A 27,253-nucleotide genomic window follows, 5' to 3' on the forward strand; every position below is an offset into this window, starting at 1 on the left:
ACGTTCGTAAAATTGGTTATAATGCAACACGGTTATTAAGATAAACTAAAATAACATAAAAGAATGTAATTGGTTGGTTTGTCATGTAAACTAATTTTGAGAAAGTGGTTTAGTTCAGAAGCGTTGAGTGCAGCCGCGCAGCAGACAGTGCCCCGCTCTGTGGCTGTGGCAGCGCTGGCTGGCTCTGGCTCTGGCCAATGCCCTTTTGCTCTGGCAAAGCACATAGAACCATAGAAAAAATGGCGTCTTTACAGACGCTTCTACCCGCTCCTTCACAGTCTGTTTTTGATCGAGGAGATGAAGACCGTGCGAGGAAACTTGCAGCTCCGTCAAAGCACGTCGCACTCACAACGCGGTCTTCGCCACCGTATGGTATGCGAAAAGGCTGGGTTCCCAGAAGTCTCGAAGACTACGGTGATGGCGGTGCCTTTCCTGAGATACATGTCGCGCAGTATCCGATGGACATGGGCAAAAAGAAGGACAAGACTACTTCAAATGCACTTCCAGTACAGATCGATGCCCAAGGAAAGATCAAGTATGATGTTATTGTACGACAGGGTCAGTCGAAAGACAAGGTGATTTACCACCGATATCAAGACATGCTGCCATCGGAGATCACTACCGACGACGACCCGTCTCTACAGAAACCAGATGAAGAGGAAATCGAGAAAACGACTGAAGATACACGGTTGGCGTTGGAAAAGCTCACTCAGTCAAAGATTTCAGCAGCAATGCCGGTTCGGGCAGCTGAGAAAACAGCTCCTGCCCAGTACATTCGCTACACACCGTCTCAGCAGGGCATGTCGTTCAATTCAGGTGCCAAACAGCGCATAATTCGGATGGTTGAAGTGCAGAAAGACCCTATGGAGCCGCCAAGGTTCAAGATCAACAAGAAGATCCCGCGGGGACCCCCATCACCGCCGGCGCCCGTCATGCACTCGCCGACACGCAAGGTGACGGTAAAAGAGCAGCAGGAGTGGCGTATCCCGCCCTGCATCTCCAACTGGAAAAACGCCAAGGGCTACACCGTTCCTCTAGACAAACGGCTGGCCGCTGACGGCCGTGGCTTGCAGCAGGTGCACATCAACGAGAACTTCGCCAAGCTGGCCGAAGCACTGTACATCGCCGACAGAAAAGCTCGGGAGGCAGTCGAGATGCGGGCGCAGCTCGAGAAAAAGCTGGCCCAGAAGGAAAAGGAGAAGAAAGAGGAGCATTTGCGCCAGCTGGCTCAAAGAGCCCGCGAAGAGCGCGCCGGCATACGAACGCAGGCTGCCGCTGCCACTGTGGACGAGGACTTGCGCGAAAGGGACCAGCTGCGTTACGAGAGACACAAGGACCGTCAGCGCGAGCGTAACATCGCCCGCGCAGCGCCGGACAAGAGGTCCAAGTTGGAGAAGCAGCGCGAGCGCGACATCAGCGAACAGATCGCACTGGGCATGCCTGGTGCGCGTCCTGCTGAGGTCCAGTTCGACCAGCGCCTCTTTAACCAGAGCAAAGGGCTGAGCAGTGGCTTTGGCCATGATGACGCCTATGATGTGTATGACAAGCCATGGCGAAATGCTCAGCCAGGCATCTACCGACCCAAAAATCAAGACAAAGAAGTATACGGAGAGGACCTTGAAAAGCTTATGAAAACATCACGATTTGTGCCCGACAAGGAGTTCTCTGGAACAGACCGTTCTTCCCGACGCGATGGTCCTGTGCAGTTTGAACGGCTTGAGGAGGAAGATCCATTCGGTTTGGACAAGTTCTTGACAGAAGCGAAGAAAGCCAGCAAGAGGCCCACTGAGGATCAGGACCACCACAGGGACAAAGGAAAAAGGCGCAAAGATTAAAAATTTGTTTGCTGTGCAGTGCTGAGCAACATGAACTATGCTGGGACATGTGGCCCCCAGTGCTGGTGGTCCGTTCTTGTGATCATCCCAGCATGAAAGGCTGCTTATGATGCAAGCACCTGGTCAGCAGCATAGTTTTGTGACTGCAAGCACTCTGCATATGGACACTTGACACATTTGTGTAGACATGTCAATAAGCTTGGTCACCATGCTGCTGGCAGCCATGTTGCACATTGTGACCATAAGGCATGTGGCATTGGCAAAATGCTCACTGCAGCTGAGTAGGGCTTTTGCCACATTACAGGCTGTAGTGTGTTGAAAATGTGTATTGTTTGCTCATTCATGAAGATTGACTTTATTGCTATTGCCTCTGATCTATTTGTTGAATGTTTTGCAATCATGTCAGGTATTCATTTGCACTTTTCTGGGGGTTGCTCATGCTTTGTCAGCTTTTTTTTTTAACTACTAGAGACCTTTAGCTTGTACGCTATTCCGGTAAACGGGAGCGGTTTGGGCGGATTACCGGATGGTCGGGGCGTAAACGTGAGCGGTGAAGCCGCCTGGTGTTGTAGAGCTCAACCAGACAAACGCATAGCTATAACTGCAGTAACTCACCATATCCTGCTTCGCCACTCGTGCAAATTTTTGGCAGCGGCGTAATTGTGAACACGATTACGCCACTGTCAAAAATTTACGCCAGCAGCTAAGCAGAATATAGTATTAGCTCTGTGTTTGTGTGGTTGAGCTTTGCGCCACCAGCTGGCGCCACCAATCTGGCCGCTCACGTTGACGCCCCCGCTAAACCGGAAAACCGCCCGCGCTTGCCCGAATACCGGACACGCTAAAAGTCTCTACTGTCTCGTTTGTGCATTTCCATGTGCGGAAAGAATGTTCATTTGTCACTACTACGTGAATAAAGAGCAAGCAATACTGTCTTCTTACCATACTTACTTTCTTTTGGGAACAGTAATTTTATTTTGAATGCAGAAAGTTGAGGCCCATGAGTGCATATGTTTTCATGTAAAGAAGAAAATGTATGTGCAGTTGTGTTGTGGTATAAAACAAATGAGCTGTTTGTTTTCTGCCATACCACTGCATTTCTAGGGAGTGATAAACTTCTTCAATGATAAAAGGGGCTTTCAAAATAGTTGGTCACTGCTGAAAACAGAAGCTGAAACATTACATGTTGGCACTATACTGTGACCTTTGAAACTTGTTAGCCATGTGAAGGGCCAGCTATGCTGCCTGATATATTATTCGCATTGCAACACAGTTACAGGTGACATTGAATGGGGTAGCATGACATTTTTGTGCCTACTTGAAATTTAGGTCCAGTAGTGTTCATCGAGGTTTCTTTGAATTCCTAGCTGCATTTTGATGAGGGTACAAGTTGTAAAAGTACCTTTGTGCGAAGATTTTGATGCATGATAAAGAGGCCTAGCTGCACCTATTGCTGATGCAGATGTTTCTTCACCTTCTTTTCATTGCAAGTTTGTGGCATTGCACTTAATCTCTTTCTGCTTATGCACCTTTGAAAATGAGCCAATGGTGGTATTCATCTTCTGTAAATAACCCTTTTTCACTCATTTCCTTATTTCATTCATTAGCAGTAGAACATTCACTACTGGAAGAATTTGTCCTTTGCATTGTTTGCTGGTTAATTACAAAAATATTTAGATACAAGAATTCGCTTGTTTATCATAATCATGTGTATAATGGCACAAATTTCCAAAGATTATGATGTATCCAATATGCACAAAAGCATGAGCAGAGGTGCTGCAGCGCCCTTTTTAAACCGCCAGATTTTTGAAATCCATGGATGAACTTTCACAATGTGTACCTTGAGTAGCCACTTGTAAAGCTTTTTAATGTTAATGTGTTAATTATGGTTGTTTGTGTGTGGCCTTGCTCATGGTTTTGTGATATTTCACTTTTTCCCTTGCATCTGCAGTTTTTGGTGCTGAAAGCCACAACCTAATTTCTGAATTCTAATATCTATTTAAGCCACATTGATAAGTTTTTATGAAACAGCAAGAAAAAAAAATCGGGCAAAAAGTGAACCAACAGACCACCATAATTAATGAAGCCAGTGCAGTTGAAACTTTAAGGGGCCCTGAACCACTTTTTATCAAAGTCGAGAAATCCATTTGAAGTTAGATTATTTCAGAAATACTTTGCTGCAAAAAGTTCTTCAATGCCTTCAGCAAGAGAAGAGATATTGGCAATCAAACATATTGTTCACAGTGCTTCAATGATTTGCATTGCAAAGGCTACGGCACATCAGGGTGTGCCTACAACGATCCGCCTACTAAACGTCACCGTGGCGCGCAGTTCAAATTTGATTTTGGATGTTCACATAGACGCCACTATTTCCTATTTTGCCGCCTACAATGCGCGAAACGCGGTTGTGCTCAGCGAGCCACAGTGTGCTCAGCCAGCGGACTCGTGATGGCCACAGTATCTACACTACGTAGCAGACCGCAGCTACATGCAACTGCAGCATTTGCTTTGTGCACGACAGGGCTAGAGTGCGTGCTCATGCTCATACGCTCTTGTCTGGCTGCGCTACTTGGTGCGGGCCAGCTTTGTCCGGCACCAGCTTGAACAGATTGTAGCCACATCCAACATGCACATTTTGAAATGCTATCAATAGCTAATTATGAAGCGAAGTGTGCCAAGGTGTCTAGCCAGGAATGAGTGTGCACTGGAAAGTGTGCGTGTGGTCTAACCTTAAGTTTCGCATGGTTTTGGGCCAGTTGAGTGTTCAACACTAGTCGAAATTACCACCCGACAGCTACAACACCGATAAGCAGCGTGGCCAAAGTTTAATTCCTATGCAGGCGACCCACTGCGAGCAGACGATAGTTGGATTTTTCTGGAAGTACATTATTATTATAAAAATCCGAAAGCACATTTTCGCTTATTTCAGCCTGTTTATTGAACTTCAATGAATATACACAGTAACAGTAGGAAGACACACACTGATCCAAACACCCTTCTTGATTGATGTCGGCTATTGATCAATAGCAGCTGCATAGGGGAACATGCTCTGCTATATTATGAATAAAGCATCCAGAAAAGAGTGAGGAGTGAGCTTCTGTCGAAAAGAGAGCATTTGAGAGAAAGGTGGCTTTGCGTTCCACTTATGAGTTCCACGTGCTGCGCACGGCTGCAACCTTTGGCTGAGATGTTCACAGCGGTGCATGCCATCCACAGACTGTTTTTTCACCAAGCCTAAGGGGTGGTTTAGGGCCCCTTTAAAAATGGTTTATTTTTTAGCTCTATTTTGTTTCAGTGCCATGCATCTCCAGCATTCAAGTTGACGGTACATTGAATTTTTGAAAGCACAGTTTTCTGGGCACCTTGTGAAAAGTTTCAGCGTATGCACAGTGATCAAAAGTGCAACACATAAAGGAATTACCCGCCATGGTGGCATAGTGGCTTTGGCGTTTTGCACTGCTATGCTTTAGGACGTGGGATCGAATCCCGGCCACTGCTGCCGTATTTTGATGGTGAAATGCAAAAACGCTCAAATACTGTGCATCATGTGCACGTTACAGAAACCTAGGTGATCAAAATTCATCCAGAGGCCTCCACTATGGTGTGCCTCATGATCAAATTGTGGTTTTGGCACACAAGTCCCAGAATTTAATTTTTAAAACAATGTAATTAACCACATAGCGACATTATTACAACAAAGCTGTTAAGGGCTACTTTCACCGCTATCGTGTCTGCATGCACAAAAACATTCCCAACGATAGTACAATGCCAAGCCAAACCGTGGTGGAGGTGACACAGGCATTAAGTACTCCCCATACGTGGGCCAGTCCCGAAGATGGTGTAATACCGGGCCATCCCACAGCAGAGGTGCAGTTTGCCATTAAGGGGCCCACATACACAGCTTTGCTGGCCCCTTCTCCACAGTGTGGAAGGGCACTGAGTTTTGTTATTATCATGGATCATGATCACATGTTTTGGGCTTTTTCATGCATTGGTTGCAATAATAAGCTGCTCAAACTGGTGAAGCTGATAATGTTAATGCCATGCTGTTTGTAGTTGGTGGTGCCGGTATGCCATGCTGCTGGGATGTTTGTGCCTAATTGAGGCCTGGCCACTTGTTGGGTACAGTGGGATTGTGTAGTGAACTGTGCGTTTTCTCAGCATGGCTAGGTTAATGTCATCGTGTCATTGAAAAAGCTTTGTCAGATGTAAGGACATTCTGGAACAACTTATCAAGTAGGAATACAGTATGTGTAAGTCTTTGGGATTTGTGTAGGAGTGCACAAATTCACCAAGGCAGTCACGAAAACATAGCTGAGGACATATAAACAGGGATCTACTTTCTTTCACTCCTAAATGTTGGCATGCAATGTGCAAATAGAAGTAGCAGTTTATGGTTCGGCACTGGCAGCTGCTGTCACATGCCAAATGCGAACCTTATATTGATCATCGCAGAGTTAAGAGGAAGCTTTAGCTCGGGCCCATCTCCGATGCGGCCTATTCAAATACATGTAAAATGCAGAAACGCTTTTCTGAGATAACCCCTTAACCAATTTTAATGAAATTTGTTGCATTTGAGAGATAAATTCTAGTGACTGTTGGAAGCGAAATATTGATGTAGGGCCTGAATTTTGTTAAAAGAATTTTCAAAAAATTTGAAACTACGAAAAAAATAGAAGTGTGAAGTTTACAAACTAATAGCTCTGCATGAAGAACAGATATCACGTTTCTGTAGACAGCATCCATTAGATCATTCAAAGCAGACAAATTCTATATGTCAATTTATATCTTACGTGAATTAGTTACGTTGTGTACAAGGGTTCTGCAAAAGGTGTATTTCCATATTACCAAATTTTGGGGGATTCATATGTAACACATCAATTTTGTCCGCTTTAGATGTACTATTAGATGAAATTCGCAGAATTGTCATATCATTTTTCATTGTATACGAAAATTCAATACGAACAGTCACTAGATTTGAAGTTTTTCTTTTAAATACAACAAACCTCGTCAAGTTTGGTGCAGTGGTTGCCGACAAAAACGAAATCTCCTTTTACATGTATTTAGATAGGAGCACCCAAGCTAAGCTTCCTCTTAAGACAAAGATGCTATTGGCCAGTTGCCACTTTTAATGGCATATAGTAACATCATCATTCTGGGGAACGGTTTTGCCTAACCGTACGTATTGCAGCTGTGTTGTTGAGACAACTGGTAAGATGTTGACTGTTATCTTTCTACCCCAGAGTTTTGCATAGCACCAAGAGCACTGTTCCAGAACTCGGTGAATTTCTGGTTGCATGACTCTTGCAGCATGTTGGCTGTGGGGTTTCTCCAGCCTTGGTGTGGTTGGTTTCATACAGCTGGGTGAGACTATATTACATGTGCGTTTTTTTCCCTTCTTAGTATATTGGTATAGTCTATTGTGGTTTATTGGTATAGCCGATTGTGGTTTGAAAGCTACAAGAGATACCCAAGGACATATGTAGGGACATAAACATTCCCTTGAGAAGTCAAAAACTGTCCACATTTCAAGGGGCAGGAACCCAGGTTGTGATTTTGTAGTGATGCCTTTTCTGATGCTTTTTCGCCCTTTGTCAGTGGTCAGAGTGATGCTACACCCATGCTATCAATGGGATCAGCCAGCCATGAGCAGTAGACGATAAGAGTGGCCTAGAATTGAACAGAAGGCATTGCTACAAAATCGTAACCCTGGGAATATTTGGTTGGTTAGCAGCCACCTGTCAATCAGCCAGACATCTCTAACTGCAGGCAAGGTTTTGTGAAATGCAAGAGGTTTTCAATATGATGTCTCGTCTAAAATGCTGTTAAATATAGACCTTTTTAAGGTACCATAAACACCAGCCTTTTGGACTGTGGCACTTGTATGCAGAAGCCTCTTGCATCTGCTCCCTGTAGCTTAGTTTAGTGTTGCTGGTTGGTAGACATCCTACAGTCCAGTCTTGAACTTGGCACCGATTGGTCTTTTTGTAAAAACATATAAGTGTGGTACTCAGGGGCAGTGCCAAGAACTTTCTGTTGAAGGGGGGAAGGGGAGGGGGTAGGAGAAAGGGTGATTGGGGGGGCAGGAGGAAATTTTAAGAGGTTGGCTGCCCCTTTTTTGAGCCGCCCATGATGGTAGTAGTAAAACTCGTACTTAAGGGACGCACCACATGTGAACACTTGCAACAGAATTTTTCACACACATTGCTCGTGCATTATCACATGCCAGTATACACGCCTTCCAAACGAATTTTTCAGGCACATAACACACATTGCTCATGCATTATCACATGCCAGAATGCACAAGTGTTCAGCTTATTCCATATTACAACTTTAGTATCTACAGGTGCTGTATTTCAAGGGGCCGGCAACTGTTGACAAAACACAATTAGGTTATGGTGCATATGAAAATGATGGAAGAAGGCATTATCTTATCTGATAAAGGTGAAATTTCATTTATAGATAAGCACGAAAAGATGTAAAAAATTTAGCGGCTCATCCATCCTTTTGAGATGATTGGCGATGTTAATGAAGTCAGCAATGTTTCTTATGGTGGGTGTGTAATTGGTGATTATATGTTCTACGTGTTTGGGGGATTGTTACGATCTTTCTTCGTCCGTTTCAGCAACTTTGGCGATTGGTTGCCCACATTTTCTCCAAGCGAGCGGTACAGGCCTCTGCCTCACAGCAGCAGTGCTTCCATTATTCAAACTTCTGAACGGCAAGCAGCTTCTTTGGGCAAGGCATGGAGATGGTTAGAGGGTTCACCGAATGAGGCATCGCGTATGAGACGTGCACTGCAGCTGGGCTCCTCTTTTGTGCTTCCTTCTGGACATGCTGTGCCATGCAGCAGTGCCACCACATTTAGTTAACCAGTGCAACTTGGCAATGGCTTTTCATCAAATGGCCATGCTCGATGCTGATGGGGCTATCATATAGCCTTTGTGTCACCTTGGCACATCCATTCTGGGGGATGGGCCAAGAAAGGGCACATACCAATATCACATATACGCAGTGCTGAAGTTGTTTACTAGGCTCGTCAAGGCAGTAGCCAGCACATATCTAGTGGCCAAATCTGTAGTAGACAATATGGAGCTTTAATTGTGGCACAATTAACTTGATTAGTAACTTTAGTATCAGAGTAAGCACCTACTGAAGAAACTGTTCTATCATACAGGTAAGAAGATATTAAGAGATTTAGTGCTGGACCAGTACTTACCAGGGCTTCTTCTAGCTTGGTAAAAAGGGTGTTACGAAATTGGTATCAAAAGCTTAGTTTTAGTAAAGTCCAAAAACACTGAACCAATGAAGTTGCTAGTATAAATAGAGTGTCGAATGTAACTGGTTAGTGATATTAACCCCTTCAGGCACCAATAAACTTGGTCCATTGAAAATTTAGGTTCACAGCACTTCTTGCATATTCAGAATCACAAGCGGAAGCTGCAACAAAAATTAAGAACTTTAAATTTTTAGTGAGTTTTGTCAAATTAACAGAACGTGGATTTCATGTGAGAACTTTCTACAGGAACGTCACATAGGGGAACATCAACTATTTTTGTATAGCATAACTAGGAAACACCCATCCTTTGATGTGAAAAATAAGACTGATGTGAAACATAATACATTAGTAAAAATCAATAAAATACAGGAACCCACTACATATCTACATGCTGTCAAAAAGAGCAAACACGTGGCCGTCTTGCTTCCAGCTCATTTTACAAGCACAGGTACAATATGAAGTGTTTCAAGATGTATGTGACATGTTTTAAATATTTCTACCAGCGCCTCTTTCGACGCACCATCTTGGCATGCACAATAGTGTACGAAGTGCCTCAAAGGGTTAAAGCTAAGTTAGTCAAACTGTCGGTGTGAAAAACAATAAATTAACAAGGTTTTAACAAGTTAAATTTTTGCATAATTATTTTAGCACTTACAAAATAACTTAATTCTCAATAACTGCGAACTTGGATGGCCTCGCATTTGACCTTGGCTCTAGCTAGGCAAAGAAGTTCCAGGAAATGCTTTGTGTTTAGTAACGAAGACATCCATATTTTCTTTACAGCAAATATAATGGAACGCAAGTACAATTCAGCATAAAAACAGCTGCCCAATGTCCGCTGCGAGTGTTCACAGCAGTCACACGCAGTGCACATGGTATACACTAAGCGACTGAATGCTACACATCCACATCACATATATTTACATGCAATGTCTACCCTGTGCAGATACATTACATGGGCAGAAGTGCACACATGATTGCATGGAAGTGCAGCGGGCAGTTCCCTTCTTCAGGGCCTTCTACCTGGCTAGGTGGTGTTGGCCTGGTACAGGTAGGATATTCAAGAAGCTACAGTTTTCATTCAATGTTATCGTAAAATATGCAAACTATGGTGTACGCATGATCTCGAGGTGTTAAAGGTTTGGGATATGATTTGAGGATACCAGAAAACATGTTTCTCTTTCTTGGAGACTGAAAGACCGAATGTCTGTAGGCAGCCGGCTGTTAATGTGGGGGCCAAAAGAAGACTCGGGTGTGATGTTCTTGGGATGTCCCTGGTAGGATAACCAAAAAAAAAATTGAAAAGTATTGAAGGACCCTGATATTACATAAAGTTAAAGAGAGCGCCCATGAAGCAGATGCAGAGCTATAGAACCTGGCCGCTGTCTCCTGGTGCACGCTTGCAGAAAATCTTTTGCATGTTGATTCCACATTCCAATCATATGTCCGTGATGGTGTGTTTTTCAAACCTTGCTGATTAGGACATTGCCTGGAAGTCCATCCAGAAGTCTTCATTGGGATGTGGGGCATGTGGATCTTTTTGGGACATCCATGAGGCTTTCTGTGTCATCTGGGTGCCCATTCTGAAGAATGTTGGCCAAACACGGGCCACACCCCCAATGGCACATACTGAATGGCTAAATCAAAGAATCCGTTGATATATAATTCATAATTCCATCAACAGATCGGTGTGCTTTAGAGATGCCTGTGAGCCAACATTAGAAATATATGATCAGGTTGTATGTAGGAAATTCGCTATGCGCGCAACAGTGCTGGATGTATGTGGTCAGCATACAAGTTTTATACGAGCCACTTTGTGTGTACCTTATATATATTGACATCACACAGCCACTTTCAATCGCGATTGAGCCCGATCAGGATAAAAGTTTTGACCACGATTGGCTCCCTTCTGCAGATTGAGCAAAGAAGCCAATTGCAACCAAGAAATTCTATCTGTATTGGGCTCGATTGCGATCAAAAAGTGTGTCCAGTGTGTGGCACCCATATTAATTCACATATAACCTAGCTGTGTATATAGTACATCTGCAAGTATATTTGGAAAGACAATGGCTAGGAAAATCTGGGAGGGTTTGCAAAGAAAACTTTGCCGTAAAAAAAAGAAGGAGAAAAAGAAAAGAAGGAAAGGAAAAAAAAGAAAATTCACTGACGATTGCGACACTCTAACATGAAATTTGACCTCAGCTCTACATGTCTTTTCATTTTGCTGTATATTGCATGCCGCGGACAATCTGTCTTGTGTGGCACGTTGCAAATGGAGCCAAGTGTGGCGTGACTGCCTCGATTGCATATTGGGAGATCGCGAGAGGCAGCGCATGGGTGACACGTGGGCGCAATTCACAGCAGCTACCACAGACAGACCACTGCTCATGCAGCGCTTTATTTCCATACATGTCTGATGAGTGCTACTAGATCTGGTGTCATCTCGTAGCCATCATCGCCACAGAGTCCGTCTTGCATGGCACTATACACTTTTCACGCTTTCGCATTACCCTCCTCCTCAGCTTTCCACCTTATGGTTTTGCTGCACCCTCTTCACTATCGCCGTACTTCATCACCCGCTGCGCTCCACATTCACTCTTTCATCCTTCACTCTGCTTGTTCGCTCGGTTACAAGGGACGCTGAGGCATGCCGACGCTCAATGCAGGAACGGGTGCCTATAAGAGCTGCACTCTAAAGATCTGGGTTCTCTTGTGGGGTTGTTCATGTATATTTACCTATGTTTGTGCAAGGCAGTCAAGACATTATGCGTTTGCGTCTTCGAGCAGACTGTACTATCTTTGGAATTAGCTCACGAGAACGGTTAGACTGCCACAATAAATTGCGATTAGTTTCCAACGAATGTTCAATTAAGGCATTAAAGTTCACCACGCACGAGAGCTTAAGAGAGAGAGAGACAAAAGGGAAGGAAAGACAGGGAGGTTAGCCAGTGTAAATATGAGAGCTTAAAACCTTGAACAAAACGCTGCTGGTCCATGCTAAACTTGACCAGCACATATACTTGCACCGCGATATGTGTAGCAGATGACATAAGAGCGAATGGTGCGATTCCGTGGGCTGACATCGCGCAAGCCTCTACAAAAGCCTAAGGTTTCTAGATAAAAGAAGTAAACTTGTTTTCTCTAGAATGTTGAGTCCGGTCGTGGTCCCGTTTGTGTCGTTCTGTTTATGACCGCTAGGGCAGTAGCTGGCGCCCCGGCGTGCTCATAATTAAATCCTCTCAATTTTCCAAAATAGCGTCATTCTTAGATCTTTCCGCCACCCCGCTCTCCTCGGCGTTTCCTTCTCCACGCCTCCTGTCGCCCCAGCCTCCGCCGCTCCCCCATTGGCCAATGTGTGTCACGTGGAAGCACACGTCGTGCTTTTGAGTATTTTTTTTTTTTTCCAGTGCGCTCCGACCGCCATTGCCGGCCCAGTGCGACGAAAGTACGCGCAGACGGATTGATCCCGGGAGGTCGCGGGATCAAATCGCGGCCGCGGCGACTGCATTTCGATGGAGGCGATATGCAAAGACGCCCGGGTCCCGTGCATTGGGGGCATGTTAAAGAATCCCAGCTGGTCAAAATTAATCCGGAGTCCCCCATTACGGCGTGCCTTATAATCAGATCGTGGTTTTGGCACGTAAAACCCAAGAAATGTTTTTCTAGTCTTGTGCACGTGTTCTAGTTAAAGCAACATGCTTTCCTGGGAAAATTAACAACGCAGAAGAATACAGACGCACGTAGTATGCAGATATAATTAATTAGTACTTCAACAAAAGTGTCACAGGTGCTAATAAGGGGGGGGGAGGGGATAATTATTTTCGGAACCTCTGTCCAGTTGTCCCATCAAGTTCGTTCTTGCTATCAAATTGCAACCACTTGCACTGTAATAAATAATATACGATTTCATGTCTGGTTCGTTGTTCAAATTAACAATACTGCCTACGTGTGAAAACATTGCTCATCACCACAACTCGTGCATGAGATACATGCATGGAGTAGAAGCAGCCATGTTGCTATGGTACGCTGGCCCCAGACAGCTGGAATATCTCACGCGCCGGCCCAATAAAAAGTATCCTGCAGGTACGTAAATGAACCTACGAAACCACGTGCACATACTTTCACGCAGACAAAACCAGAAACAGGTAATTACGCGCGTGTTTGAGCACACCGTGTGCATGCGTCGTGTTTCAGCAACACGAACTCTCAACGTGCGGGCGCTTTACACCTTAATTAAAGAATGGTCCTTCCCTCTATTTTTTTTGCGCAATTCCAGCATTATATTAATAAGGCCAGTTACCGACTGACTAAGCAAAATTTCGCCTCAAAAACTGCTCCGCAGGGCTCGAACGAACTTTTCCGCTGACTTCCTCCGGTAGTGCGTTAGCCGCCGTCTGCTACAGCAGGGACAACATAGGCAGCGCCACTGTCGAGGCTGCACCGAGCGCGGAAGTGGAGCGGAGGAGGAAGGAAATGGTTGGCGCTACTTTTGGAGATTGAGGTGATTTCGCGAGAAATGTAAACGAGAGAAGAGTATAAACCCGATATCATGGCGGAGCAACGCCAACTTTAGGCTTCACTTAGCTCCACAAAGAATGACGGCAGGGGCCCCTGCTCAATTTTTCCCTTCCTCCATGTCTGCGCATAAGAAAACGTACACACGATTTACTGCGCAACATCGTGTTTTTCATAGGTTTGCAGGCACAAAGATATAAAATGCAGACATAATGCGTGCTTTTCTCAACTTTTTTTTGTCGCCACAAGGTGGCGTCACGTCGCAAAAGCGTCTTCCATACGTCTTCCAGACGGTTCGGAACGCGTTCCATTACATGGTATCGAAGCTGCCTCAGTCACGTAGTAACGTTGGTCTCGGCACGTAGCTGTCTACGTAGACTACATGCTACCACCGTGACGTAGACTGTCTCCGATGCTGGCTAGCAACGGAATACACCCACTATGTGCTCATGTGTGTAAGCCTTTGGCAGTGCTGACCGGTGCTGACTGCCGACACCACCGCAGTTGTCGCACGCGACCTTAGCGTAGTGAGCGAGGAGGCGGACAAAGTTATGGTGAAACTGCGCTAAGTAACCACCTGCAAAGCTTTTCGTATTCATAGTTATTCTGTGAGACGAAATAGCTAGGAAAAATTGTGGAGCATCTTGGAATTGACTGCATCACTGAATTGTGAGTCTATCAGATGCTATCAGTATTGCGGTAGTTTCCAGGCTCTGCTGTTTACAATAGTCGAAGTTTTCGTACTCTTTTGTGTAGTGTGCTACTTCATTGCAAAGCAGAACCGCATAGAGCTCGTTTGGACACTGATATAGTCTTCGTGAATTCTTAAGTGTGACTTGTATTTTCATTCATTCGCACTCAGAACCGCCTGTACTACGTAATATTAGGCCTAGCTTGACGGAAAAGTCGAGTGGCCGATTTCTTGGGCACTGAAGGCTGGAACGGGCCGTGAAAATGTTAACCAGACTGTCATGAAACAAGAGCTTGTAGCGCGAACTTTTATTAATGCGTGTTTGCAGCAGAGCCGTCCGCACTAGTCCGGATGTAGCTGTAACGCTAAGCCGGTTTCGGAGCAGTAGATGTAGTAGGTGTTCTGTGGTAGTAGTGCATGTGCAGGGATCATTTGACATCCGCTTATGTGATCTTGCTTATCTTGATTGCAGTACACGGAGGCATAGCACGGCGGCAACATGGATTTTGTCGAAACTGTTCAGAAGAAGGTGCATAAAGCTCAAGAATTGATAAATGAAATTGAAACAAGCAGGAAGTGCCTCCAAAACAACTGCGAAACTGTGAGTATCTGTTACATAGCGAGTAGTTTAGTCAGAACAGAAGCATATTGTGTTAAAACAGTCCCATTCGGGGGCCCTCGTAACGGTGTCATTTATTTTGGAAGTAGTGAACAAGCCATTATCTAGCTTTTTCATTGCATGGTTTGGTCAATTAAATAAAATAATAAAGTATGTTAAAGCACGCTCATGCTTCCCAAAACATGCACTGCAAGGGACATAAGACACAATTCCATTGATTTCTTAAAAAAAAAAAACCTTGTAGGTCACTCATCAACTTAGCATTGCAGCCGCCTTCCTGTCTTTGTCTATGTCTGCCTCTCGATTTCTTTCTACTCTCAAGTTTGCTGCCATTCTCCTAGTATAGCCAGAACATTTCCCCTACCTGAAATGCGACCAAGCATTTAATACATGAAGCAAGATGCTTGACGTGTCATGTCAAATAGCTTCAACTGTAGCAGTTTGCTGGTTCAAGGGCTACTTGTGCTAGAAGAGTCCTCAAATAAGTGTTGGAATGTCAAGCGGCTAATGACTGCAAATATTTCAGGAAGTGCAGTTTCGTTAAACTGTGATATTGTCTACGTGGAAAGTGTGTTTTAAGTTGTCACCCACTGCAATTGAACTTGAAGCAGTGTCAACGGGATGCTGACATTAACTGAATCGAATTTCTTCAGTCCTTTTCATTAGTATGACAGAACCATATAAAACATACAGGGGGTGATTACATAACTGCAGAGCTATCACTAGTCTCAAACCCCAGTTTGAAGGGAACTAACACATATTTATGGGGCCTTTTTTTTCGTACTGTAACAAATTGTATCTTTGAAGGTATCCAGACCTGCCAAGAGTTACTTTTGAAAGTATGTAAAATGTAAAATAATTCTGTTGGCAAACCTTGCTTTGGTGTGCATGAATGTCAGCAATGTTAACTGACGGTAATATGCACTGATCAATGTGCTAAAATCAGAAAATTCGCTGATTTCAGTTGTTCATCTAACTCTGAGCTTGTTTATTGCGACAGCACTCTATCCCTTTAACTCATTACGCTCCCAACTTTGTGCAAAACTTTTTGCAAATCTGCACTGTCTGTCACTTGCATTCAGTAAAGACAACACAGTGATAGTGATGGTGGCGTGATATGACAATTTGTTGATGGACTTCCAAGACAGTGGAAAGCCTTCTTTTTTTTGGAGATGACCACTGAAGACAACTGCTGCAGAGTTGAAAGCAGGGCTGCTAATTACTGCTGAATCAAGGAATAGCTTTGCTGCATGAGTGTATTGGCTGCTCTTGCCTCTGAAGTAGATGTGCAGATAGTATTACTTTCAGAGTCATCTTAACATGATGCTTTTTAGCACAAAAACTTGGAAAAAAATTAAACAGTGAGTGGCGAAAGGAATGAGCGCTACACATACAACTGTTTATTCTGGAAACAGAGCATTCTATATATACGCGAACATACACATGCGCAAATGCATAAAACACTCAAAGGATGCCAGTCAGCCAAAGGCATTGTTATCACTTTTTAAATGCTTAGCAATCTCAATTCTGAATCGTAAAGCATAACAGTAGTTAAACTTACGCAGGCTAGACCAGTGGTTAGGATATGGTAGGCCTCTAACAGATCATGTGCGGTTTTGTTCTTGCTTCTGCCTAAGATCCTGATTTTAAAAAACAGTGGTTCACAGTCAGGACAAGACCTGCAGTGCGCAGTCATATCCTTCTTTAAAATATTTGCATGCTCTCTAATTCGGTCGTTGATGCAACGCCCAGTTTGCTCAATCTCGCACTTGCCACAGCTGAGCGGAATCAAATAAACTACTCCAGTGGAGCAATGCACGTAACGCTTAACTTGCTGTACTGTACACCCATTCGTAGCGCCACCCGTGATTCGGGGGCAAAGACGGGCCAGCTTGTTTGGGGCGAAGACCACAGGCACTGCATACCTGTTCGCCACCTTCTTAAGGTTGCGGCTAACCCTGTGAAGGTACGGGATCACTTGTGCCTCTTTTTCTAGCGCTGCACTCGACTTCATCACCCATGTTAGGAGGCCTTTTGTTGCCTTTCAGCTTCTGGAGCAAAGCTTCCCCCACTGACGTCAACACCAAGCAAGGGTAGCCGGCTTTTAAAAGCCGCTCAATCTGATTGTAAAAACTCATCTTGATCCTATGAACAGTTCTTTAAGCGCTGACCCCAGGCAGGTTGTTCCAATCCCCCATGTTATAATATTCAAGTGGGCGGGAATCGTATATTAACAGCTCTTTTTTAGACCATGTTGAGTAGCACCAATAGAAATGCTACTCACCAAGCGCTAAAAAAGAGCTGTTACCACATGATTCCACCCACTTGAATAATATACGAGGAATTGCTACAACCTGCTTGGGGTAAGCACTTAAAAAACAGTTCGAAAAAAGGCATAAGTGGTCCTGTACCTTCACAGGGTTTGCCACAACCTTAGGAAGGTGGTGAACAGGTATGGAGTACCTGTGGTCTTCTCCGCCCCGAGCAAGCTGGCCTGTCTCTGCCCCCGAATCACGGGTGGCGCTATGAACGGGTGTACAGTACAGCACGTTAAGCGTTACGTGCATTGCTCCGCTGGAGTGGTTTGATTCCTCTCAGCTGTGGCAAGTGCTACATTGGGCAAACTGGGTGCTTCGTCAACAACCAAATGAGAGAGCATGCAAATATTTTAAAGAAGGATATGACTGCACACTTGTCTGTGCATTGCAGGTCTTGTCAGACTGTGAACCACTGTTTTCTAATGACAGGATCCTAGGCAGAAGCAAGAATAAAACGGCACATGAGGCCTACCATATCCAAACAACTGGTGCATCCTGCATGCGTTATACGGTTACGCTTTATGATTTGGAACTGAGATTGCTAATTATATAAAAAAGTGATAATAATGCCTTCGGCTTACTGGTGTCCTTAGCGTATTTTATGTGTTTGCACATGTGTATGTTTGTGTATATATAGGATGCTGTTTTCGGAATAAACAGTTGTAAGTGTAGCGCTAGTCTTTCCTTTTGACTCTCACTGTTTTCTTTCTTTTCAAGTTTTTGCGTAAAAAGCATCATGTTAAGTAAACACCAACTCATCCAAGAAGTTAACCAGAGTCATCATTGTGCATGCTACAAATCCTGCACAAACTGCTAAGCCTGAAAAGTGTGTGATAGCTCAATGGCTAGGGCATGTGGCTCCTATTGCACATTGCCGAAGTGTTGCAAGTTCAGTCTCAGTGGCAAAGTTTTGTTTTGCCGTATAGTGAGGAAGAACTTGACGGTGACAAGGTGGCCTTCCAACAACACGATGACGTTGGCATCCCGGAAACGGCATAATGATAATGATGGACATGGCAAGCGCACTTTGAAGTTCTGATTTGCTGTCACAGTAAAACAGATTTATTAAACCTGTTTTTGGGAGCACGAGTCTGCTCTTTCCTTGGTGGTTTAACTTTGAATGGCACGTAATGTTCGTTTGGAAACATTGTTCGCTTCATGATTAACCCATCCAGATTATCCTGTTGAAATGTTTAGCTTCCCACAATGGCACTAGCATAGAGATAAATGTACATTTCACAGGAAGAAAAGTGATTTTTGGTAAGCTTCGCAATTATCACCTTAGCAAACATCTATATCATGTAAGAGGCCCCTGCAATTTTGTGCTTATGTATACCTTTCTTTGTCAAACATTTTCATGCATCTCACCACTGTTTAGAATAGGGCAAGTACAGGTAATCTCTGAATGTGAGCAGTTCTTGATGAAAATCTGCAAGTGAGTGCAAAAAAAAACAAAACAAAAAGAAAACCAAACTTGAGAGAGTTAGCTCATAGGGAACACACATGCTGAAATGCCAGATGGAGAAGGATGGGCATTATATGATGCGTAGCACAAACTTGGCACGCATAACAGAGAAGACGAAGACATGACCCTGGAGCTTCATCTTGTCTGCTGTGCATGCCCCATTTGCGCTACACATCACTTAAATGTCATACCAACTAGCCCATCATTCTTCTTTTGAAGGATGGGTGTTCAGCAGCACCTATAGGTAGTGTGATAATACATACATTGGGCAAAGGCATGTACTGCTCCATTCAGACCACGGAGAAATTATTCCTTCTCCGCGGCTCAGACGTAACCTGAATGCAGGTGGTTGGAGTGTTTACTGCTGGGCCCGAGTTCGCACCAGGGGTCCAGCATATGTCATGTCCGCTGTTGACGGGTGCTGCATGCCTGTTTGTGGCGGTTTCTTGCACCCATTGGCTAATGCTCTATGGTGCTGGTGGCTATGCGAGCTGCTCTCTTGCATGTTTAAAGGGTCCCTGAAACGATTTTTGATAATTTTGTACAAACATACTGAATTGTTAGGGTAGGTCGTTCTGATCATTGACACATTTAAGCGCCCCGCATAAAGTGTGTACCGTGTTTACCAGTCTATAAGTCGCACCTTTTATTTAAGTTGCACTCCCCTTAATGCAGCAAGTTTTCTGGAAAGAAGTATATAAGTTGTACCAGTGTAAGTGATTTAAAAAAAAAGATAGTGATGTTTCACTTCATGAACGCAGGTAATGCACAAGCAATGATAGACACTCCAGGCGCATTTCTGCCATCGTGGTCGCCACAATGTTTAATATGAAGTCCAAGAGCGATAACATCGTCTCCACGCACTGTACTAGAGTGTATTAGAAGGGGGTAGTGTGTTCAAGGGCAGCATGCGCCATGCATTGCCGTGAGGTCGAAAGTGTGGAAGAGTCCAGCACTTGGATGCCAGCCCATGTGACAGCAGCGCCGTCGCCAGCATTCGTCACATAGGGTTTCCCATTGCTCATTCCTGCTTTTATCAGCAGGGTTGTGAGGTTTGTCAATTTCTTACCAAATTGGCTACTTTTAAAGGCTCTTGGCATCTGAAAATTGTGCTTGGCGACTTGGCTACTTTTCACATTGGTAATTCATATAGGTAGTGTCCGAATCACTCTCCCCCCGATGGCCGCTTTGAAGCAACAGCCTCAAATGCCAGATCTTGAAGGCCATGCTTTTGTGCCTTGCAAGCTTCGGAAGCAAATTCAGGAGCTGAAAAATCGTAGCCGCCATATGGTCAGTGGGCGTCTTCGACTTGTCATCCTGGGCTATCCAGGTCTGCTCGAGATGCTTCATATGCAACACTTGGCTGAAATCGTCTCGGGCAGTCCGGGACTGTCGTGGACGAATAATTAACAAACCCCAAGCAGCTCCCTCTGAGTAACAGGAATCAACCAATCATAAAGGCAATGCTTTTGTGTCCTTCGTAGTATGGAAGCGATAGTTTGTCCTAATTTCACCCCCAGCGACGGTCAAGTCTATAGAGAATCTCGAAGACCATGGTCCTTGGCGCCAGAAACGACTGCAACAACCGAAAACGCGTCATGTCAGCCATGACATTACAGGTGCCAGTGTTTATGTGACTGCGACTGCGTACGAGGGAAAGTAAAACGTGTGCGACGTCAGACAGTTTGCACGTAAACATTTAAAGGGAAGTCAATGGCACAAGTATGGCGTGCAGTGAGCTTATTGTACTGAAATTGGCGACACCGCTTTGGTGTTTGTATTCTGTTATTTTTTGTTCATCAGTGCAGGAGGAAACTACAGGTCTTTTTTGCCTTTTTCTTGTTAATTTTTGCATAAAATATTGACAATTGTTGGTTTGTCGCACTTTGGCTACTTTTTTGGCTACCAAGGAGAGCTTTTGCCGCAGTTGGCGGCTTTCTTGGCTACTTTTCAGAATTGTCGGCTACTTTTTCTCCCGATGACCTGGCAACCCTATTGCTCTACTGCTGGCTCGAGTAAAAGAGAGGAATTGTGACTAATTCTCTTTGACGCCGTGTCGTCGGCTGGAGGAGCTACCAATGTACAGTCAACAACCGATTTGCCGGGCGCCAGATTTTTGGGAAATGCCCGATAAAGGCGAAACCCCACGAGCGGTGGCTTCGAGCGACGGATCAGGCCATCGCTTGAACAGATCGCTCAGTCTTGTCGTGCGATCGCTCTGTTCTGCAAATCTAGAATTTGTTGCTTGTTGCCCAGAAGTGCTATGAGCGACTAGCCAATAGCGCGAAGCTGGAACTATATGTACATCACTCAAGTACCACAGATTGTGGCACGAAACGAGCAAATGATTGAATTTTTATAGTACAAGGATAAGAACCTACTGGAAGACCTTCAAAAATGTTTTGTGCTGCTTTTCACAGTAAAACACATCAACTTAAGTTAATAAAGCACGCGTCACGCTAGTTTCGGCGCCTATATTGCTGCCCTCATACCGGCAACACCGGGGAGACGTCGCTCGCATGGGGTACGGTTTGTAGGCGACAGCGAACGCGACAGCCATCTCCATTGTGTTGCTTGTCGCAAGATCGCTTGGGACGGCTTCGTGGCACCACCACGTGCCCCATAGTCAATGTATAAGAACGTCTGTAATTTCAGACGCAAGAACCCTTCGCTGTCCGATTTTCTGGACGTTTTGCCATGACCGTAGGTCCGAAACGGCATTAATCGTAGCCAGCACCGCCGTTTCGATTATCCCGCCGCCTCGAACCAGCGCTCTTGTACGCAGATCTACTGGCAGCCGTAGCCACCACCGCGGCAACGCGAGGCCTAGCTGCTTCGACGTTCGCCATTACGGTTCTTGCCGTTCGGTGCCGTGTTTTTCATTGAAAAAATTCGCCGCTGTCAGTAATGGCACCTACTCTGCCTCTGTAATCCTCGCGATTGGCCTCGAAGCTTAGAAAGCATGCGCGTTACATAATACCGGTTCCTGAAAGGCAGCTTCGCCTCAGCATAGCATTGTTACGCGGTGAAGCGTACGTGAAGTATCGCGGCGAAGCTTCACAAGCGTGGAAGGGGCAATTGTCACGGGACACGGTACGCACTCGATAATTACACACGCGTGCACCCGCCATCTCCTGTCGCAGTACGAGCACCAGTATGCCTAATAAGTGTACTGACAGGCCTTTAGAGCTTTTTTGGACGTGCTTGTGACGATATGAGCCCTTAAGTGCAATAAAAGACATCATTCATTTTTTTGTGGACGTATTCGTGGCCCCTAGGAAGTCCGAAAAATCGGACGCAGACTGTACAACTGACCAAGATGATGCTTCAAGTGGTCCGTGGAACGAACGCACACTGAAGCAAAGACAAGAACAGAAATGACCGTCACATTGAGGAATGATGGGGAAAGGAACTGCGGCGTCTTTTCTTTGAAGGAGCTTGAGCTAAAGAAGCAGTGTTGGCTGATGCCAAGATGCAGGTGTCCCTGAGCCAAACCAAAATAAACTCTTTAAAGTAGTGAAAGGCAACACAGGCATTTACATGGGCTGAGAGTATGCGAGGACAGTTGAGGTTGACTTCCCAGCTGCTGAGAAAATCTCACTTCTGACAAAGTTCGGGCCTAATACCAATGATCTTGCTATCACGTGATAGAGATAGCTCATTTTCGAAAATATTTGCTTCTGTATTCGTCTTTTTATTCATATTTGAAAATGTTTGACTTGATTAGCAATGGGCTTTATAATCTTTTTCGGAGAAATTCTCCATTTTACTATTCCCTCTCTTCAGTTTTCTATTGTGAATAAAATACTCTACTCATTATTCAAACTGGATTAAGTTGTTTTTATTTTTTTAAATGCTTGCTTGAGAGTGACAGCATCGGGCGATGTGGTGTAGCCTGTCTTGACATAAATAATGTTCCGTGTCACTCAGGGAAAACCTGGAAAACTTGGGGGAAACTGAAAATGTCAACTTGGTAGGCACCTTGGTGATTTTGTTTTTGTAGTTTAGGTAGTTCAAACAACGCATTTGTTTAAAATAAACTCTTGCCTGAGGTGTATCAAGCAAGGTACTTTCTGGAGTTCAACAAGGATCAGTCCTTGGTCCCCTTCTCTTTCTCATCTATATTAATGACCTCCCTTGTGGTATTTAATCATCTATACGCCTCTTCGCGGACGACTGTGTCCTTTATCGTCGAATTTATACAGAGTCCGGCCAGGCGCTTCTTCAGAACGACTTGCATTTAATAGATAACTGGTGTACCAAATGGTTGATGCAGCTTAACATTTCTAAATGCAAATTTATTCAAATTTCCTGCACGCACACTAACATCACCCATGCGTACTCATTACACACAGTAAATATCTCCCAAGTACAAACGTATTGCTACCTCGGTATTCTAATCGCTAGCAATCTAATCTGTTCGAAACACATCAAGTAACTGATCGCCGACAGCTCTAAAACACTAGGCTTCATCAGAAGAACATTATTGTTGTCACCCCTTCCGTCCGTAAAGTGGCGTACGAAACTTTTGTTCGAACAAATCTTGAATACGCTTCCGGAATTTGATGTCCACATCAAACATATCTAATCAATGCAATAGAATCGGTCCAGAACCGTGCTGCTCGATTCATATCTTCAAAATATGACTACAAAACTAGTATCAGTAGTATTAAGTCATCGCTCAGTCTACCTACATTAGTCTGTCGATGCAAGATATTGCGTGTATGCTTATTCCATAAGTTGTACTACCATTTTCAACATCTGCGCAGATCACTTCTACCACCAGCACATTCGTCACGACAGCTATTCAATTCACTCAGTTTATAGCGCCTGTATGGACCAACTTCTTTCTGCCTTCAATAAATCATTTTTACCCACAGCAATCCAGGAATGGAATGAACTCCCAGATGCAATTGCCATGGAGCATGATCCTGAAGAATTTAAAGAGAAGTTGCTTTCACATTTTGGAAATTAGAATTGTACGATTTCTCTTTGCATTCCAAGTGTTGTTGCATTTGAAGTCGCCTTTACTCCTATCTTATTTCACTGCATTACTTAACCTGCATTATTTCAATTCATTCTTGTTGTAACATCTTTGACTTTTGTATGTCTGACTCCCCCCCCCCCTTATGTAATACCCTGTAAAGGGTCCTTAAGGGTCCAATGAATGATGATGATGATGTGTTGCTGTTTGAATTGTACACAGCGGTTGTCGCTGCAATATAAATATGTGAATGCAATATAAAATATTGGATGACTTCTAATTATCCAGCTTTGAAGTAACATATGTACGTGAAACTTATTATGTCTATAACTGAATTACTGTGAACAAGTAGTTTTCACACCCTTCAAACGAGGGGAAAAATAATACGCCTGAAGTTCCTTTACTCCTTCCTAAACTGTAAATTTTCTTTAGATCCTAGTCCATACATAACTCATTCTGCATCCAGGAAAACCCGTCATTCCCACTCCCTCGCTCTCTCCCCTTACGTTGCCAGGACAAACCTCTTTAAATTTTCATTCTTTCCTCGAACTATCGAAGAATGGAACCTCATCCCTTTCCATCATCTGAATTTCCCTGAATCAATTCAGACTCATATTATTAGTATTTCCTAATTAACGTTGCTGTTTCATGCTATATTGTTTCATTTCTCAAGTATCATATTTCGCAAGTCTGCCTTTAGTATGTATTTATTTGTTACCTTGCCCCTCCTGCTTGGGCCACACGGCCTGCAGTATGATGTAAATAAAATAAATGAATTAATTAAGCACTGATTAACAATGAATTAGCTCAAAATCAATTATTCATTTGCTTGATTAGTTACTGATTAATTGGAACTAAGTGTACTGTTGGTTTGCATTACTGATATTACCTAAATAACTGAGTAATTACATTATAATGTTTATTAATACTTTTGCTATCTCCAATAGTGTTGATCCTGGGACTTCCAGAAATTAAGTAGCCACTCTTTACAGAATGTCCATATATTGAGTGACATCTGCATTGATGACCTTTTTCATGCGACACGTAATTGTAACAATTGCATGTGCATTTCCGCAGTTACTTTCTGCAGCCTAACAATGTATAAGCAACAATTGTGACTTCTACAGCTAACTATTGTACAACACTTGAATTCATAATGCCAAATTTTATGCGACAAGTTTGCTCGCTATCCTTTTCAATGTTTAGCTTTACTTATTCCTCCTCATGCAATACTCCGCCTTGAAGCATGTGAGGACCTTGAATTGAGAAAAAGAAAAAGCTCCAAAGTTCTCAAGCACAACTGTCGCAACGAGCCGTCGTTGCAGAGCGTGCCGGGGGAAACATGGCGGCTTCCATACAATGGATGGATGCTACGAGCTGAAGTGACGCCACCTGGCGATTTCTACAAAAGGAGCCTCAGCCATGGGCCCTCCCTGAACACACTACCCCCCTTCTAGTACGCTGTAGCCGTATGCTGTACGTGCGAGTGAAAGCAGTGACAATGAGCCGAATTGCGCAGAAGGGAGGGAGGGGGGCTTACTTGGGTACCAACTGCATAGTTTGCACAGTGGCACGCGCTGTATCTTGAAAACAATCTGCAGATGCGACAATTTCAGAGTTGGTCGGCTCATGGTCAGCCTGCCGCCGCTTGCGTTGCTGCTCTGTCCTCCTTGCACGTCGCTCGGCAGCTTGATCACGAGAAGCCGGCTCCTCCATGCACACTGCCCGTAGCACCTGCCAGAGGAGGTCAACCCAGCATGCTTCCTATCCGATTTTTTGGGCGGGGATGGGGGGGGGGGGGAGGAAATAAATTTTGTCACACCGTTCTATAAGACACACTGACGAAAAATTCAGAAAAAAGCTGGGACTTATACACCGAAAAATACGGTAATTTATTATAAGGTTTTAAAAATGTGCATCGCTACCGATTGCAGCAGTGCTGCTCCATTGAGTTTTGAGCCACCCCATCTCGTGCTACGTAGCAGGCGTGCATGATGTCAGTCGGGTGAGCTGATTGGCTACCTATGTTGCGTCAACGGGAATGCTTGAAACATGCCGATGCACTAAGCTTATATTCAGTTACTTATATTCAAATTACTATGCATACATATGCATAGTAATTTGTATACCCTTAAGAATAAGTGCACAAATGTAATAAATCTAGACATTTCTTTAAATCAGTGGCCCACTTCTGCCTGATAGTGCAGATCGTCTACTACAGCTCTGGTGATGGCAGCCGATCGGGATGCGAAGGGGTTCTCGCATGAAAATAGGAGCAGCGATGTCTTCTTTGGTGGCAGGAACACAAATGGCACCGATGCAGTATTACACTCATCTTGCACTGCAGATGTGTAAAGGGAGTATACAGCAGGGGCTACATGCTGTAGAAGACGTGAGCGCTGCATGTCAACACCAGCTTCCTTGGTCAACACAGCAGTCACCCGTAGCTTTGAAAAGAATCATCGGTAACTGCAGGTTCTGCATTTGCCAGAGAGCCAAGTTTTGTATATAATTCGCCCAAATTGATAGCAGAAAAATAACCTAACAATTTGAGATCCGGAAAAAAAGCATTATCAAGGAAATTTAACATGCTTTACAACCTGTCAAAATGTCTCTCAAAGCTGCCATCTTGAGTTAGTTTGGTGTGGTGGTACAGCCTCTGCCTCGCATGCAAGAAGTGGGTTTAATTCCTGACAGATGTACTTCTTTTTCTTTTTTTTACATTCTAGAGTAGTGAAAACATTATAAATAGCCCATTTCACTGCATTCACAAGTTAGTTTAGCAGCAGCACTTCCTTTTTCCTCTGATGGATGCTAAGAAATCTATAAACGTAATATAGAAACGGTCGTAAGCGTACATATTAGATATTTTCATGTCATCAGGCAATTTCCAAACTGATGTACTACCAGAAACAGCTACATTGTAGTTTGTACCTTACATACGTGCTTGCACCGATGCGGCGAATGCCTGTGGCAACATACGTCTGTGTTTTGCTTCATGTAGCATCTAAAAAAAAAGAAAAGTGAAAATTGTGTGTAGTGCCATCAGATCTGCATCTGCCGCATGCAGTTCACCTTTAAATTGAGCTCCATGTAGAAAAACGAGGAAAAAGACGTGCGGACACGCTCAGTTCAAACTGGAAGTAGGCAACACTTGCATTAGTGCTTGAAGGAGGCGGGATACTGATGGCCTCATGGTGTAAAAGTTCAAGGGGATTGCCGCAGCCTAAGGGGAACTGCTGCTCAAAAAAAATTTAATATTTGTACTAGAGATTTGAAAATCCACCCACTTATAGATCATTTCAAGCAGATTTGAAATGTGTCATTGGTTTCTGTGTAGCTTCTATAGTTCTTAAGTCCTACACAATGGCAAAATAGTGATTTTGCGGGCACTTTATTGTGTAATAAATTTTCGCAAAACGCTTTGTGCTGTAGCTTATTTAGCTCTTTGTAGACTGCAAAGTGCCGATATCTATTCAAACATGTACAATTACTGGAACTAAAAAAAATTAGGACACTTCAACAATTTTTTTTTTCACAGTCGCAT

General features: G+C 44.1%; 2 protein-coding genes across 4 annotated transcripts in view; both read left to right on the forward strand.

Moving 5' to 3' along the window:
• The first annotated feature begins 142 nt into the window (after nucleotides 1–142).
• Bx42 (Puff-specific protein Bx42) lies at nucleotides 143–2,776 on the forward strand. The gene has a single exon (XM_050194886.3). The coding sequence runs from the start codon at nucleotides 198–200 to the stop codon at nucleotides 1,833–1,835; it is 1,638 nt and encodes a 545-aa protein (XP_050050843.2). The 5' UTR covers nucleotides 143–197; the 3' UTR covers nucleotides 1,836–2,776.
• An 11,203-nt stretch (nucleotides 2,777–13,979) lies between these two features.
• LOC126547039 (uncharacterized) overlaps nucleotides 13,980–27,253 on the forward strand; it is a 42,076-nt gene continuing 28,802 nt past the window's right edge. The window contains exons 1-3 of one of the 3 annotated variants that reach the window (XM_055062863.2): nucleotides 13,980–14,298; nucleotides 14,793–14,921; nucleotides 23,603–23,701. In XM_055062863.2, coding sequence (XP_054918838.2) covers nucleotides 14,820–14,921; nucleotides 23,603–23,701 — 201 coding nt within the window. In that variant the 5' untranslated portion in view covers nucleotides 13,980–14,298; nucleotides 14,793–14,819. Of the gene's footprint in view, nucleotides 14,299–14,792; nucleotides 14,922–18,183; nucleotides 18,274–23,602; nucleotides 23,702–27,253 lie in introns of all 3 variants that reach the window. The other 2 variants (XM_072288478.1, XM_050194870.3) reach the window with 2 other exon arrangements.

Source organism: Dermacentor andersoni, chromosome 1 (genome assembly GCF_023375885.2).
Source record: "Dermacentor andersoni chromosome 1, qqDerAnde1_hic_scaffold, whole genome shotgun sequence".
NCBI classification, from domain to species: domain Eukaryota; kingdom Metazoa; phylum Arthropoda; class Arachnida; order Ixodida; family Ixodidae; genus Dermacentor; species Dermacentor andersoni.